Source organism: Podarcis cretensis, assembly GCF_951804945.1.
Source record: "Podarcis cretensis genome assembly, chromosome: 10".
NCBI lineage: Eukaryota > Metazoa > Chordata > Lepidosauria > Squamata > Lacertidae > Podarcis > Podarcis cretensis.
The window spans coordinates 57,280,050-57,297,551 of NC_137179.1; the positions used below are offsets into that span (position 1 = coordinate 57,280,050).

Genomic DNA, 17,502 nt, shown 5'->3' on the forward strand with positions numbered 1-17,502 from the left:
TGAAATATAAGGAAATGTCCAAGGTTTGAATAAAAAACAACAGATGTTTAAAGGTTCTGCACTGGTGATGTATTATGATGCAAATGACAGGGAATACACCCCAAACCCAGGGCCCAATTTGTGTTTACTGGATATCCAAGTGATCCAGAAATTATTCACACAGAATAGATATACTCTTTTGATGTTATAGACTAAGAATTCATAGCATACAAGGAAAAAGAGATTGAATTCAGGGGGTGGGGTTCTGGAAATAAAGCTGGACGCATTACTCCTGGGACATGCAATTTTTTTGGCAAGTAGGCAAATGCATTCACATTTGTCACCTATCACCCAACCTCTGAGAATTACAGCATTTGTTGAGCTTCCAGATTCAGTATCCATTAGGGAAGTTGTGAGATCATGTTCGCTGTTAACATTCGGAGACCACAAAATTCAAAGGGAGCCCCGTTTTCCCCATTTCCAAATTCATTAAAGAACTGAATAGCAGAGGGGTGCCATTTTGACTGTTTGCCTCATGTGAGTGAATGTGGTGTAGTATTTTAGCCAGACAAAGAGATGCAGTTGGCAGGCAAACGTGGTACAAATTCGTCGTACAAGATCAATAGTTGAATTCAAGACACATACAAGGAAGGGGGCATGCGATTCCAGAAAGTTCCCTTTGTGTTGGCATTTTTGTGCTGTATGTGCAGGGAGAAATCTTCAAGCATCTTTCATCTTAAATATCCTGCCCTTCCTCCAGAGATTGCCAGGCTCACAGGTGCCTTTACCCTGCATCAGCATTCTACTGATTAAGGGAAGAAATGGAAAAAACATCACAGCCAAGACAGATGACTTGCTCCAATAGTACCTGCATTCCCTTGTTTTGAACTGCGGCATATGTGTGCGTGTTTTTTTTTCCGTCCTGTTGCACGAAGAGAAAAGTGCTTTGCATTGGCGAAATCAAAGCCCAAGCCCCTTCAGCGCACCTGACAAAACACTCAGGTGGCAGGTGCTAATGGAAAAAATACAGTTCTTTTCACTCTCTGATGACATACAGAAACCATCCATTCTCCACCTGGCACCTCTCGGGGACTAAACATATTAAATCGCCCCAGTGAATTCTGTCAAAAGCAGCTGAATATGAACAGTAACTGATAAGTTCAATTTTGGCAGTCTGTTCTATGATTAGTAGTACAGTGGCAGCATGAGAGAGAAAAAATGACAGGAGTAATTTCAAGAGCAACTAAGTGATATTTACTGGACATGTATTTGCTTGGAACACTGCTTAGAAAAGAGGGAATTGCCCACAGATTGCACCTGCCAGTAATGTCGCATTGCAAAGATTTAATATAGCTAAGGGCTCTCTTCCACAAAGCACTAGAGGGCCTACTAGAAAACATGCTGTTCTGTTCCTCTTTGATTTTACACATACAGGTGCGCACACACAATGAGTCTATAGCGCATAGGAATATACTTGACCTCCATTTTGTGTGGACTCTTAAAGCCGTCACATAGCCCAACTTGATGACAATCTGGGTGAGGATATCTGGGTGGGATTCAGGGCTGGCCCTGTCATGGGTTACAGTGTGGCATTTGCCTGAAATGTCCACTTGTGTGTGTTTTTAAACCGTGGGATGTTGTTACTGTTTATAATAATACCTCAGATGCTGGGATGTCTTGGGCTCACCTTCAACTGAGTGGCGTGCATGGCAACATTATTTAAGGTTGCCATATTTCAAAATTGTTGAGGTTTTTTTTTAAGGAAACCACAGAAATTATTGAGCTTTCTTTAGGAAACCCCCAAAGCTGTTGAGCCTTTTTCCATAAAAGTTACAAGAATTTTTGAGTTAGGGGCTTTTTTAGGCATTGAAACCCCCTATGGGTGCTAATGGAAGAGTTCTTTTCCCCCTATGGCAGCCCTACGTTATTGTGTGATTGTTTCATACAGATCACCAGCACTTGCCCGTGAGGCAAGGAGAGACAACTGCCTCGGGTGGCAATACCCAATTGATCCAGCCCCACAGTGACCCCTTAGCGAATAGGAGGCGCTGCTGTTCTCCTCCCACCCTTGTTCCCGATGTAGATAGTTATTTCCACCTTATCCCTGATGTAGCTCTTCATTTGCGCCTTCCTCCCTGACCAGAGGGACGCCATTTTGTGGCTCACCTCAGGTGCCAAAATGTATTGGGCTAGCCTGCTGACCACAACTTAAAATTCACTCCAGTTATTGCATAATGAATTGTGATGTCAGCTGGCTTTTCCTCTGTACCGTTCAATGGCACTTGATTCATCAGGAGTTACTTTCTGGTGTTGTATGTCATCCTCATGCTTTACTAACCAGCTCAGCATGCATTACACTAAGATTACTTAAGGCCACATCTTACAATGCAGAGGCAGCTTGAAACTTCGGTTCATGATGGCTGCATCTTTTAACTAATTTATATGTTCTTTAAGAGTATGAAATACTAGAGTGAATGACTAGGAAGTTGGAGACTAGGGTTCAAATCTCTACTCAGGTATGAAGCTGACTGAGTGACTTTGGGTCAGCTACTATCTCTCAGCCTAACCTACTTCCCTGAGTTTCTGTGAGGATAAAACGGAGAGGAAGAAAAGCATGAACACTACCTTGAGCTCTTTGGAAGAAAGTTAGCCTATAAATGTAATAATACAAGCCCCATCTGCATTATACATGTAGAACAGTCTCATACTATTTTAAGCTGCCATGGTTTTCCCCAAAGAATTATGGGAACTCAAGTTTCCTAAGGGTGCCAAGAATTCCCCTCACAGAGCTATGATTCCAGAGTTCCCTGGGAAGAAGGATGAATTGTTAAACTATTGAAATTATAGCTCTATGGGGGCAATAGGGGTCTCATCAACACTCGGTAGAGGTAACTCACAACTTACACACATTTAACTTGTGCACATTCAGCTTTACATGCTTGGCAAAAGTTTAAAAAAAATAAAAGTGGGTGGACAGGCATTTAGGAAAAAAGGGCTTTGGCAATCCCACCTGCCATTGATCCAAAAGACACAATTTTGGTTGTGCACACTATCCCCAAAAGTTCCAGAACATAACCCGTGTGTAAGTTGAGAGTTGTCCATACTCTTAATAAGTTTCCATGATTCTTTGAGGAAAACCATGGCTGTTTAAAGTGGGATGATATTGCTTGTGGTACAGTGCAGAAGTGGCCAAAAATGAAATAAATACTCTTTAAGAGCCTGTCAGCCATTATCCTGAGGTGGCAGCTTAGAAGGGTTTTGACAGGCATTCTTTGCCCATAGTATATTATGTGTAACTGGTGTTGGATCCTTCCTTTCCCAGCCCCCCAAACTGAGCTCCATAGCAAACAAACAAACCTGCTCAGAACAGCTGTATGGTGTAACACTCTCAACACATGTGGAAGGTGATGTGTCCTACTTCCATGAAGCCATTGTAGATCTTCAGTGGAAGTTACCGTAATTTGGCTAATACAACTTTTGTGCTTTTGCCTATGGATACAATTCAAGGATTCTGTCAGTATTTATAATTAACAGTGCTTGGGGGGGGGGGAGTAGGAGGGACGTCTGCCTCATTTCTCCCCCAAAATTAACTTGGTAACTTGTTTTCTTAAAAACGAAGCATTTAATGGAACAAAACTGCAGACCAGCTTCTTCCAACATGTTTTGTGAGTCAACCTGGACTGCCACCTAAAAAATATTCAGCGCTTGACTTCAGATATCAAACACTAGCAGCTTAAGCACATGAACAAATTCAATATGGCTTCACCCAGCGCACACATTTTGCCATAAAAGTAAAGTGACTGGAGAGAGTACAACTGTTCATATTCTGAGAGGTCAGGGGAAGGCTGTTTTATTATCTGCCATGCATTTGATCCTATGAAAATTGTTCCTTTCTAACAGAACTTGTAATCTTTAATGTTGACTTCCTGCTGTTCAATTTACACATCTTACTTGCTCAAGCTGACATTCTTACTTTAAACTTCTTCTTTTTTTGCAGTCTTCTTTGTTCTCCCTCGTGTTATTTCCCCTACTTGAAGAGCAATCTTCCTTCTAAGTTGTGCTGGCTAGTGAGCAGGGAAATGCCTGCCCTAAAAATCCCTTCCCACCCTGCCACAGATTTAGAATTATAGAACAAATATAGAGAGAGACTTTGGGAAGGTTGTAATGCATGGCTTCTACGAAAATCCATCAGCCCTGCCCCTGGAGGCATGCAGCATTTGAAAGGAAGCTTCAGAGCAATGACTCTTTAGTGCCTCTCAAACGCCAATTAACATGAAATTTTAAAAAACATTAATTTCATTTATGGGGTCAATACAAGGCTAGGAATCAGTGAAACTAGTTGCTGGGACCTACCAGGACTAAAATATCAGCCCTGATGAGACTCCTACCCAGCTGTTATCAACATGGGACTGAGAGTCACTTTATAAAAAAAAACAGCACAGGGGATTTATTTTATTTATTTAAGAGATGGCTCAGCTCTCCAAAGCCAATGTTGAATTGACTTAGAAATGACCTGGGGGGTAGTAAATTTCCTCCAGCACTCCACTTCCCAAAACATGACCACCCTCTTCTCTTTCCTTACCTGGGCAGGTGCGGCAAAGGACTAGCAGAGTCCTGCTACTCTTCCCCTCCATAACTTCTCTCCCTTTCTTTCCAGCAGCTTATTGCACTGGGGAAAGGCATGGGGATTCATATTCTTCTCAAGGATTGCCTCCTTAGTTCTGAGAAGACTACAAAGCCAAAGGATTAGCATGCTACAATGACAGAGAGTGGGTCTCCCCATGAGCCCCCACTGCTCTCATCACCACCACCACCACTGCCCAGATAAGTAAAGGGAGAATATTTAAGAGAGTCGGGGCTTGCAGTACAGTAGTGCCTTTGGGAGATAGGGAGACCTGGTGTGAAAAGAAGAAACAGGAAGCCAGGAGTTCTTCTCTGGCTCGGATTTAAATCTGAGCCTGAGAAGAATTGTAAATTCACCTTCCAGTCCCCTAAAGTTATTTCCCAAGCCCACTTCAAGAGCAGCATTTCTAGTATCTCTGCCTTTCGCTTTGCAATCTAGTATGTTAGCCAACCCCTGATAAATTGATCTGGGTGCTGGTGGACCATCACAGAAGGTTGGGTAGAACCAGAGGTTTTGCACCCCTGATTTATCATAGCAATGACACAGGTTGTAGAGCCAGTCATTGTGCCTGAAGAGCAATCACATCCCTAAATGGGACCTTGAGACATCAATTTGAAGCTTCAGGCCCAACTTACCATTGTCTGCCTGCCAGTCTCCCACAAATCTGTCTTCTCAGGACAGTCATTCTTCTTACCCAATCCAGGTAAAGGTCTGTCCCAGGCTACATCCTGCATACTTGTGAAGTCATTGCTGCTAGCTTCTACCAGTTATTATAAATTGAGCACAGCTATCTGAGAGGGAGACAGGGGGTTGCACCATCAAATGGCTATCTGGAGAATAGAATAGCAAGTCGGCCAGTCCTGGCATGTGCAGTGTGTCTTAGTTAAAAAGTCACTGCACTTCAGAAAGTTGTATACAGATGGGCGAGCCGATCTGCACCCAGTCCTTTTTTTTTTTTAATTTCATATTTATTAAGATTTTTGAATACAAATGCATAAATAAAAATTACTTATATCATAACATAATTTCGTCTCTTCTTTGGACTCCCTCTCATCTCCCACTCCCACTTACATCGTTGCAAAAGATTTTTTCCAAGCAAATTACCCACTTGTTTACAATATTTATCACCGCTCATTTAGGTAAAATCTAACAATTCTCCAAAATAAATTTATATTTTCCTTATTTCTCACTTATCAAAATCAAATCTAATTCAATGGTAGGCAATTATTTATGATCTAGCATCCTTCTTAGCATTCAACCAAATTGCAGTATTTCTGTAAGTAAGTCTTAAATTTCCCCCAGTCCTCCTCAACCCTCTCTTCTCCCAGGTCTTCTGCACCCAGTCCTTTCCTTATCTTACCCTCCCTTATAATAGTTTTTAACAAAGTTGCACTAGTACAAATTTGATGCATAATTCAACTGAAGAATCGCCTTGGTCCTTGGTCTCTTTGGCCTGTGATATGAGAAGGAGAATCCAAATGCTTTGCTGAGAATGGCTCCATATTAAACACTGATGCATATTTTCTTTACCCTAAGGGCAACTGTTTCTTCTATGTCAGTTCCTGCAAAACTGTGCAATTATTAAGAAAGACATATAAGCCTCCTTTTCAAGTGTTATGGGATATATGAAAATGGGATGCAGCACTTGTGTTTCCAGTGTCAGCATGCGTGACAACATGCAAAAGCTGTCACTGGAGAAAAGAGTTATAAATTAAGTATAGCACTGAAGATAGCTCTGTAGATAGCTTGAGAAGAGAGCCAGAACTCAAGAGTTTTCATCTAACGTGATTTGCTTAGACTACTGCTTCTTAGCCACAGGGTCTTACACTTCTTTATACTAACCCTTGAAACATTATTGTTGATGTTTGTGCTTTGAATTTAAGGTGGACATTCCTGGATTGCCTCGATAATGGAAATTAAAAGTAGGTTATTCAAATACGAAGGTTTTCGTTTGAATTCTTCAGTGTTTGGGGCGTTTATCCAAGCAAAGTCCCATCAACCAGGCCTTGTTGTGTGTACACTGTTGTCATATCACAAGGCCCTGTACTCAAAGAAATTGAGATCCACTGGTTTTGCTCTCCTTGTGTTATGCAGATGTTCTACCACAAATCAGAATGTTCTGAGCAATTGTGTGTGGCACCTCACAGCAGTTTAACAGCGGCGCATTCTTTTTGGCGTATTGTCCTTTTCTCCGAAGGAACCTTTAGAAATGGAGTAATTAAAGTGAGATGAAAGCAGCATTTCTTTTTTTTCTTTTTTAATAATATTTATTAAAAATTTTCCAGAATAAAAAGGAAAGATAGCAAGAAAGAAAGAAAAAACAAATATGATTTACACTTGGTTTCAGTGGCATCTTTCCCGGACTTCCCCCCCTCCCCCTCTTGTATTCCATTTCCCTTAAATTGTTTCCACAGATTCTTACCCCAAATTTTAAAACCTTATTTGTAATTTTAAATAACCCATTTATTCCAAATTAATTTATCTTATTTATCTTAATGAACCATTTCTCCTTATATTTTATATAATTCCCTAAGATCGACCCCATTTCCCTTCCATGAATTCCCCTATTTTCAAACAACAAACATGAAAAAAGAAAAGAAAGAAATAATATATAATTTTACAGCCTTTGGATTCCAAATCTCTCCCCCCCTCCCCATTCCCCGGTTCCAATCCCCAAAGTTCATCCATTGTCTACTGCCAGCCTGGTGTATCCACGTCTATATCTCAACTCCACTTTGCCGTCTTTTGATAGCTTTTAATTTCAGAAAGTCCAATCTCGAAAAAACTCTCAGAAAAAGTCATTGTTCTTCCATCCAGACCTCTATGTTTAAGAGTCTAACTTAAATTCTATTTCTTGGTCCTTTTAAAGTCTGGATGTTCCAAATACTCCGGCTTCAAATTTAGTCCAGCTCTTATTCCTCAGGTTGCTTTTTCCTGTTCTGCTGCAGAAACCTTCTAATTCAGAAACTTCTTGTTCTCCACAGAGGCTTTTGTTATTCAGGAACATAACTTGCGTCAAGTCCCTTCCTTTCTTCAATAGATAAATCCATTGTCTCCTTTAGTATAGAAACCTCTGTAGACAAAATAATGCTTCGTTTTTGCAGCTTTCCCAAGAGATAACAGATCCTGCTCAAATTCATAGTATTTTTCCACTTGCTGCTACTGTTGCAATGTCCCAGCCTCCCTCTAGAGGGAATATGGTAACTTAATTTCTTTCAAAATCAGACCCAAAAGTCAAATAACTTGTTGCCTTTATTTCCAATAATTTATGTCCAAATTGTAACAAATCTAACCAGCAAAGCCATCGTAACAAAGTTCTCTTTTATTTTCCTGCTTTGACAGCTACTTTGACAGCTGTCAAAGTTTCTGTGTCTCTTCACCAGTCTCTCATAGCGGATCGTTCCCGGTTCCCGGGGGGGGGTTGCATTTTAGTTCCCACAAATCAGTCTTCTCCTCCAGCACAATTATTGTAATTTCCCTTCGTGAAGTTAAAAAATTTTCTCAGGTAAACAAGTTCATCTCTCGATCTTAGTTGTCAAATCCTTGCGTTGAGCCATCTACAACGGGGGGGGGGGGACTTCCTTTTTGCACTCCCCCTGCTCGCTCCAAATTCAAAGATCAAATTTCCCTTTTAAGTCCAATCAATTTACTCACGGGTTGTTCCTTTTAGTCCAAATCCGAAATTTTCAAAGAAGAAGTCGTTGCTCTCCGCCGAATGGCATGCGGCTTCGCTGGGCAGGGGAAGCATTAGACTCACAGCACACACACACACACACCCCCGTCACCCGCTCCGCAGCCTTTAAAAAGGCTCCTTCGCGGGTCGGGGGGGCGCAAACGGTGCCTGCCGAGTCACCAAGTCCATGGGCATCTCCGCCCATGGTTTTTGAGGGTCCCCGCGTCGCCGGCACGACAGGACCCGACCCCTACCCAGCCGACTCCCTCCGGAGCTCGGAGGGAGTCTGCCATTTGGCGATGGCGCCGACCCGGAAGCCTGAAAGCAGCATTTCTGACCTTGACGTACAAGCAACAGCATGATCGTGGTGACGGAAAAATGGAGAAACAACATGTCTAATGTGAAAATGTGTGTAAACACCATTCATTGTTCTCGTTGGCTGATGCATGCTGAGAAACAAATGCTTCTTGCTCATTTGCATTGTAAATCTGAAAGCACCGCACCTGAAAGCCCAGTTGAAAGAGTCCCTTCCGTGATTAGGGACCTTGCTATTCACAGAAACGTAATTCCAATTAGCTTTGTTATCTTCCTTTGAAAACAGAATGAAGGATACCAAGGCAAGTGACATTTCTTTCTTATCCTCATCCCCTCCCCCTTCCCCAACACAGAAAGCCAGGCTCGCTAGGATCCATGCTGCGAAGAGTGGGACTGCCAATGCATACATGCAGAGCAAAAGGAACGGCTTGCTCAGTAACCAGGTAATGAGTGTGTGCATTCTAAATTCGGGAAAAGCATTCAATAATAGCCCAGCAATCCATGTTCTGTTTCACACCAGAGGCCTCCAAACACAGAATGACAGTCAGGCTGAGGAAGGAAGCCTTGCGCTTCCTAAGAGGAAGCTGTGACAGCCAGGTTTCCCTTGGGACTCAGTCAGCTCTTTGTCGAAGGTGATGGAGCCTTGCCCGCTCAGCTCTGTGAATCTCTGATACAGCTCCCAAGAGTTTGTAGCTGCCATCCAGAAAGCATCTCCCCTTCGCATACAGACAGGGGCTGGATCTACACACAGATATAAAAAAGTTAAGAGGTGGGGGAAAAACCATTATATAGCTCTCTGCAATTTTCCATTGGCTGCTGTACAGTGCCCCCTGGTGTCACATTCTTATAACACATTTATAACGTTATAACTCACCAGGATAGATTAATCCAGGCAGACACACCATTAAATAGCATGGACCAAATGCCTGCTGGTCTCCACCAAGTTTCATACTGGTCTGCAACTTTGATGTATAGTATATATACATCAAATATATATATTTGATGTATAGTATATACATCATATATATGACTGGTCCCTGCTATAATGAGGATGTGCTTGCATCACAATTCCTCTCCTGCAATTTCTCTCCTCTTGATCTGTCCGTTCCTGTCAGGGAACTGCCATCGGAAGAACAGGTGGTGGGAGGGCTCCAGGAGGATAGAAGAGATTCAGCAGCCGAAGAGGGAACCAGTAGGGGGGGAGCAGGAGCTTCCAGGGACAGGAAGTCGGAGGGGAGGCTCTGGGACACTTCCAGCGAGAACAGTGAGGAGGTATCAAGGCTCCCTTTAGCGACCCCCACCCCTCGCCGGAAGCTGTCACGCAGGGAATCTAGGAGACGCGTTTCCGTCAAGCAGCTTTTATGCTGGAAACGTTTCCGCAAGCGCCCACTGTCGGATTCTACCAGTGACTAACGGAGCCATGTCCAAGGGCTCCGCTCAAGGCAGAGCTTTGCTACGTTAAGCAAACTCCGAGGGACTAATCCTTTTACGCACAAGTAGCTCATTGTCCCATCACAGTTCCTGACTCTCTTTCTGTTCACTTATTCCTCTGCTAAATCGCACATTATTGCATCACATACGTTAAAGGGCAGGGAAAGAGATGGAAGACAGAGCGTAAACCCATATCTAAACAAACTTGTGAGCAGCAGTGTCAGGAAACTGCCATCGGAGCCAAGGGTGGTGGTGAGCCTCCAAAATGATGCTGGAGAGGGAACCAGCAAGGAGAGAGAGGAAGCCTCCGCTGGGGAAGGAAATAGACGGGACGCCAGGGAGAAAGAGGAGTCTGAGGGAACTTCGGAGAGAAGGCTCCAGGACTCTTCCAGTGAAGCCAGCTGGGAGAGCACGGGACCTCCTCTGGGGACGCCCACTCTGCGCAGAAAGGTTTCGCGCAGAGAAGGCAGGCGGCGATTGGGTGTGAAAGAACTTCTATGTTGGAAGAAATTCAGGAAACGCCCACTGACGGATTCTGCCAGTGATTGAGACAGCCACGGTGTACTGACTGTCCAGGGGAAAGTTTTAACCAAACTACTCAGCTCGGAGCAGTTTGCGACTTACGCACAAGCAACCCCATATCCCATTACAAGCAGTTTACTAACCTGCCCACTTTAATGTAAGAGGCGAAGTCATCTGCAGCAAACAGCAGGCCCTTTATCACTAGCAGTTCCAGAATTCTGCAATCACTTCCCTCAAGAGGTGCAGGTCTATATTCTTTCCTCCTGACATTGAGGTGATTTTCTAAAGCCCATTTATTCAGGAAAGCTTTAGAGCATTAAGAATTGCTGGCTATCCTTTGATACGCTTTTAGATCGTGCTGCAAAGTGTGCAGCTATGTTACTTAACATATGGAGTTTGTTACAACATATATTGATGATAACCAGCGTAGACGTATTTTTTTAAAAGGATTAGAATGTCAAAAGGATCCTTCATAGAGGATAGCTTTGATCAACAGCTACTGTGGAGGGCAAACCGGTCATTTGCTTAAATGCTTCCACTTTTCTTGGTCTTAAGACCGAATACTTCACCTGAAATGAACTGTGAATCAGGTTATTAGCAGGGATGGGGGCTCATTGAAAGGATTTTTCAAGGAAATCTAATGATCAGTGGATATGCGCAAATTATTTTATATTCATTGATATCTCCACAAAACAGATCTCTTCATAAATTGTCCAGATGTGCTCTGATCAAGAATTTAGTTTAAAGTCTATTCCTTCACAACTGAGAAAAATATAATATTCAATTTATTTACAGTTATGCGGTGATGAACAAGAGGCCTTTGTTAGCAAATCTGGTTCTTCCTTTGAAATCCAGCACCACCACCTGCTGCACTGTCTGGAAAAAACCACGGTAAGATGATAAACCTGCAGCTTCCTTGTGATCTGAGAAAAATAAATATGGTGTTGATTTCCTGTTCTCCTGTTGCTCTTAGTTAAGAACTACTCTGATAAAGTAGATTTTCATCATACTTAGCAAGTGAAATTTCATGAAGTGGCAGTTTCCTGAAATTATTTTGGTGGCAGAATTTATATGGGAAAATGGCACTCATTTGTGTTTTTATTAGCTCTGTTGAGAATACCGCTGTGCTTGAATGATTAATAGCTCAGTTTAACCTATGAACAGCTTGATCAGATAATTCGCTGGCTGAGTTGCATACGCTCCAACAATTTTCTGATAAAAATAGGGACATCCTATTTCATCATCGTCATGATTTTATTATTTATACTCCATCCATCTGACTGGGCCACTCTGGGCAACTTCCAACATATACAATATAAAAACATTAAATATTAAACATTAAAAAACTTCCTTATACAGGGCTTTCATTCAGATGTCTTCTAAAGGTTGTACAATTACTTATCTCCTTAGCTTGGGGGTTGCATAACTCCTTACCCTCCAACATTTCTCTGATGAAAATAGGGACGCCCTAAGGAAATACAGGACATTCTGGGATTAAATCAGAAACAGGAACAGCTTCTGTAAATCTGGGACTGTCCCTGAAAAATAGGGAAACTTGGAGGGTCATCCGTAGTAACCACTGGCTCCCTCCAGCTAAGTGTGCAGCACTGTTCATACTTGCTCCTTTCCATAGCCTGAACTTTACATTCCCGTTCCTGAGTGCTGACAACAAAAAGAAAGGAGATAGATCCAAGGGGAAATCTGAACATGCTGGCTATTGGAAATACAACACCAGTGCAGGGAGTTCTCTCAGCAGATACCAAAAACGCCACATGACAATTCTGCTGGCAAAATTGTACTAGGTTGGCTGCAAAAACTCACTTCCTCCAATGGGGGAAGGCTTCCTGACGTGGAGGAATCTCCCTTTGTTGGAAGTAGAGAACTTTGAGTTCAGTAGTGGTTTTATTATATGCATTTCTCTTTTTCGCTTTTGCTCACTGCAAAATAGAAAACGTAGCCTCTTGTTTTCCGCACTGGACCACTATATGGTGTTTGTTTTCATCGCTTTCAATGACATGAGCCTCATCTGCTCGTGGAAGCTCAGTCAGGTGTGGATGAGGCTCCTGTGTTCAGAAGCCACCTGATATTTCAGGGCCGCTGCCTTGAGTTTGGCGGCTGAACGAGTCTGCGTTATGAGGAGTTCCACAGCGCCAGATTTGATCCCTTTAAAAAATAGTGTCTGTTAAACATGAAAGGTTGGCTTTTTTTGTGACAGGGCTCACCCACAGGAAGTACTGTTGCTTATTCTTTTGCCCTGCATGGCAGCCATTTTGTGCTGGCACACGCAGCATTTCGATCGAAAGCATGAGTGCTGGCACCTTGGGTTTTTTAACTTTAAAAAAAGCACAGTTATATGTGCACTCCTATTTACCACCCATACTCTACACTGTGCCGCATCCTGTTTTGAAGCATACATATAGCAGACTGAAATGCAATTCAGAGTGTTGCAGCATGAAATTGAGCAGAGTTTGGGTCTGCCAATTAGCAGCCCTAATGATGCAAATTTTTTATAAGCTATAGAAATCTGTAGAAATCTGCAGCCCTAATGATGCCATTTTTTTAAATAAGCTATAGAAATCTGAATCAGAAGGGGACCTTGTTTTTGCTACTTGCCTTATTTACTTGGGCTCTGTGCTGCTTTTGTTTAAACTGCTTTAAGTGAAAGTTCAATTGGCAGTATTTTTGTTTTAAATCTTTTACCGATATGGCTGACTGTGATATATTGGGCAGGAAGTAAACGATATAGAAGAATTTGGGTCCCCCCCACCCTTCCTTCTCCTGTTATCGTGCTTCTGATTACATTGCTTATATTTTGATACGATTCTAAATTATTTTAAATGTTGTATGCTGCCATGGGAAAACATTGTATTTTGAACAGTTGGGCTACTAAATTTATTAAATAAGCAAACCAGCTCTCTTCCCATGAAATATGAATGAGGCCAAATCTTGTGCCGTGGGGAAACTTTCATTTATCACAGCTGCTTTTAGCTTTAATTCTGTTTTCCTTTCTAAATCATGTTGAGCAGAATCATGACTTCCTGGATGAACAAACCTACGAAGAAAGCTGCATGGAGGTGTCCGCTGCCAACAGGCAGTCCAGCCATAGTCCTTCCCTCTCTTCTCAACATGGAGTGACGAGCTCTTGCTGCTCACGGAGACATAAAAAGACATTCCGCATCCCAAACACAAACCTAACTGGCAGTCGCCCAAGTAGTGTCCAAGAACTCAGTACCATTCAGATCAGATGCATGGAAAGAACACCTCTGTCTAACAGGTACTTCAGCTTAAAAATGACCCCAGACAGAGATAGCATTATGATTGCTCTCCAGGCAGAGATAGCATGATGTTTGATCCTGCCTATCAAAGAATTGGCATGGAGCATGTGTGTGTGTGTGTGTGTGTGTGTGTGTGTGTGTGTGTCCGCGCAAAATATTGCTCTGTTTGGGGTCATAACCTGTGTTCTGTAATGTTACGAGGAAAGCCGTTTCCTAGTCTTGAACGTAACGATTTTGAAGTGCTTAACTGGCAGAGGAACAGTGAGTGTATGTCAGTTCTATTAAATATCAAAGCAAATCATTTGTGTAAAATGTTGGGCTCTACTGGAAACCACATTTTGAGAGACTTTGAGTAGTCCCATTGTGACAAGGCACAAATGAATTGAAAACACCTATGAATTCAATATGGTCAGTATGTTTACAGATAGCTGTTCACAAGACCATTTGTCATACTTCCCCTTGATAGATGACCTCATTAAAAAAAAAAAATCTTAACTGCACTGCGATTGAAAATCTTTATTGAGAAAATATTGCTGTGTAGATGAGCCCTGAACTTACTCATGGCACTGGGCAATATTGTGACTACAGGCATATCAACTGATTTCATACCATATCACATGGGAGAGGTGTTTTTTAAAAGGAAAAGAAAAGAAATCTATTAAATAAACATTATCAAGACTTAATTTTAGTCATATACTGAAAGAGATTCTCATATCCATAACATGTACATAATATGACTGAGATTTATGACCTTTTTTTGTAAAATGGTGAAGTCGAAATATGCTAACCTTTCAGGGCATTTTAATAAGGTGCATTGGTCTTGTGAAAGCTTATAACCATGTTGTAATAATAGCCTCCAAAACAACCCAAAGAGTAATTTGGTGCACCGAAATCTGTTGCAGTTCAAAGATTTGTATACACTGACATGTGCACAAAGTTTTGCTTGTGCGACATGTCCCATTTATTTCCAGAGAAACCATGATCTTTACAAGCACTTCTTTGCACCCCAATATGGTGGCCTCCGCTGAAATGAATGTAGATAGACGAATTGCACATGTCTGTGACTCAGGTGTCCGCACTTATAACATCTATGATATCTAAGTTGGTTATCTAATGTTAGTAACTGAGGTCAGCTGTTCCATTACTCTCAACAGCAAATACAGCCACCTGAGATGCCACCAGTCACTAGGACCAATATGAAGCAGTAGACCAGAAAACCGCCTTGGTGTTCTGTTCATGGTGATTTCACAGACCTGCCTACCTTTGTAGTGCTGTGTTTCTTTCTTATCTACAATGAAGACATGGTTCCTAATTGCTTCCATGTAAAATGTGTTGAGGCTGGTGGATGAACAGTAGAATAAGCATTGGAAGAGATATAGACATTTGAGTTGCATCGTACATGCAACCGGGATGCTTTTGTGACATACCAGAATTGAATAGAAAACACTAAGCAGATGGGACATTTGTATAATTTTTTTTATCCACTGGTTGTTGTTTTTGTTTGTTTTTTTAAACTTCTCTAGCCGATCCAGTTTAAATGCCAAAATGGAAGAGTGTGTTAAACTAAACTGTGAGCAGCCTTATGTAACCACAGCAATAATCAGCATTCCAACACCGCCTGTGACTACGCCGGAGGGAGACGATAGACCGGAATCTCCAAGGTACTCAGGAGGAAACATTGTCAGAGTATCTGCTTTATAAAACAGTTAGAATAAAGACCACTCGGAAGCTGCGGCCAAGAGCATAAGATCCCGAAGAAAGAGGGACACGACAACTCTTTGTTCAGTGGAATGGCAAACAAGAAAAAGAAAGAAAATCTGAGTTTCTGGAGATGCAAAACGTTTGGGGTTTTCAATATTGAACTGTGTGCTTTGGGCAACCAAATGGAATTTCTACACATCACTTGAACTTTTCTGGAGCAAACTCTTCTGTGACTCTTTTGATTTACTCTATGAGCACAATGAAAGGTCTCCCATTGATGCTTCTTCTTACCATGAAAAATCTTTTTGATAAAATATCTAAAAAAAAAACAAAAAAAAAACAACGCACCCGGCAACCCACCAGTCAGACAGTTCCAAATGAATGCAAAACCAAGACTGGAAATGAAGTTTTGATAATGTGTCCTCCTTTTTCCTGTTGATAAACCATTAACCCAGGACCAAGTGAGTTTAAAAGAGATAGTGAGAAAATGGCTCATACAATATTTGTATCAATTGAAAGAAACACAACCATAATGCATGTGAAAATTCTTTGGAGCTGTGATCTGAGTTTACTTCTGTTGTTTATTTCAGGTTAGGCATGATAACATTTTAATGTAGAAAAGGGACATTTCTGTGCACTTACAAAAAAACTGATTGTTAATGTTCCATGGTTGTGCAAATAACTTCCTTTCTTGTGGGGGAAATGAAGTATTTCTCACTTGAAACATGCATTAGTGAACTTGAGGTGTTCAGTTAGTTTAGCATCTATCATTCTTTTCGCTTGCTTCCTTGGTACTGTTACAACTGCAATAATTCAACATACACCTGTTGTATCAGGAATCAGGCCTTTATGTATAAAGCTGCACAAATTCAGCTACACAGGTAAAATAATCACCCGGATAGACAGTAAAGTATTTTCTGTTGTATGAAAATGTTTTGAATAATTTCAAAAGCAAAATTTTTGTGTCACAGATGTTAGCTTTTGGTTTTTTTAAAAAGTTTATTTAATTATCATTACCCTGTAATTCCTTAAAGCCAACCATTGCCTTTCACTGCATTTCTATCCTCTTTGAATGTCAAGGGTTTCCATAAATTAACTGAGAAACCCTGTTTTATGAACACCATCCTTTATGTTTCCTGAAAACGACAGTCTTCCTAGTGCAGTGATACAATGTAAATCTCATCCAAAGTGACAATCACTTGGTTTAGTGATTAACATCTCTAAAACGTTGCTGTTATGTTGTGCTATTAGACAAGCTGACACTGGGAGACATGCAAGTTAATTTTGCAGAGGATTACGAAAACGTTGATTGTCAAATCTGTAGTCAGAAACACTTAGTAATGCAATACTCTCAAAAGGATGAATGGTGAAAAGGACCTAATTTTGCAAAAAAACAGTGACATCAAAGGATGTACCCCAATAGGATTACTCATATAATTGTAGGAACAATACACAAACTTTACTGTTTAAATCTTTTTTTTCTTTGTTTCATTGTCCAAAGGATTTTTAAAATGCTGTTTCCAGAAAAGTAACTTTTCTCCACCGTTGCTAATTTGTTTAGGAACATGGTGGGTTGTTTTTTTTTATCTTTTCAGATCTTCAAGATATTTCTAAGTAAGAACGTGTAACCAAACATTGAAGGTGCTTCTCAAGAAACTACTAAATAGATTTATATAGCACCTCTGCCAGAATGGGTCCTATATGATTGTGTATTAACAGATGTGTCTTCATCTAGTCATTGAATACACTGCTGTATGGAAGTAAGGATGTCCTTACATAGTTTCTTGTCTGCAATTATGTCATATTAAAAATAATATATTGGATGTTGGTCATCAGATGCCATCCTCATCTATTCCCAAACAATTTGTCTAGTATGGGTTAGTTACATCTATTACTGTAACATTATGTGACCAGCATCACACCCAAATACATTTCACATTGCCACAACATTGGATCAGAGGCTCATTTATAAGAGAGGGGAT

At 41.3% G+C, this 17,502-nt stretch overlaps 1 protein-coding gene across 1 annotated transcript in view; it reads left to right on the plus strand.

Annotated features, from left to right (window-relative positions):
• Window positions 1–15,798, plus strand: part of KCND2 (potassium voltage-gated channel subfamily D member 2) — a 294,354-nt gene extending 278,556 nt beyond the window's left edge. The window contains exons 4-7 of the mRNA XM_079994226.1: window positions 8,945–9,034; window positions 11,340–11,435; window positions 13,571–13,818; window positions 15,343–15,798. Of these exons, the coding sequence (XP_079850352.1) occupies window positions 8,945–9,034; window positions 11,340–11,435; window positions 13,571–13,818; window positions 15,343–15,520 (612 nt within the window). The 3' untranslated portion in view covers window positions 15,521–15,798. The remainder of the gene's footprint in view (window positions 1–8,944; window positions 9,035–11,339; window positions 11,436–13,570; window positions 13,819–15,342) is intronic.
• The last annotated feature ends 1,704 nt before the right edge of the window (window positions 15,799–17,502 follow it).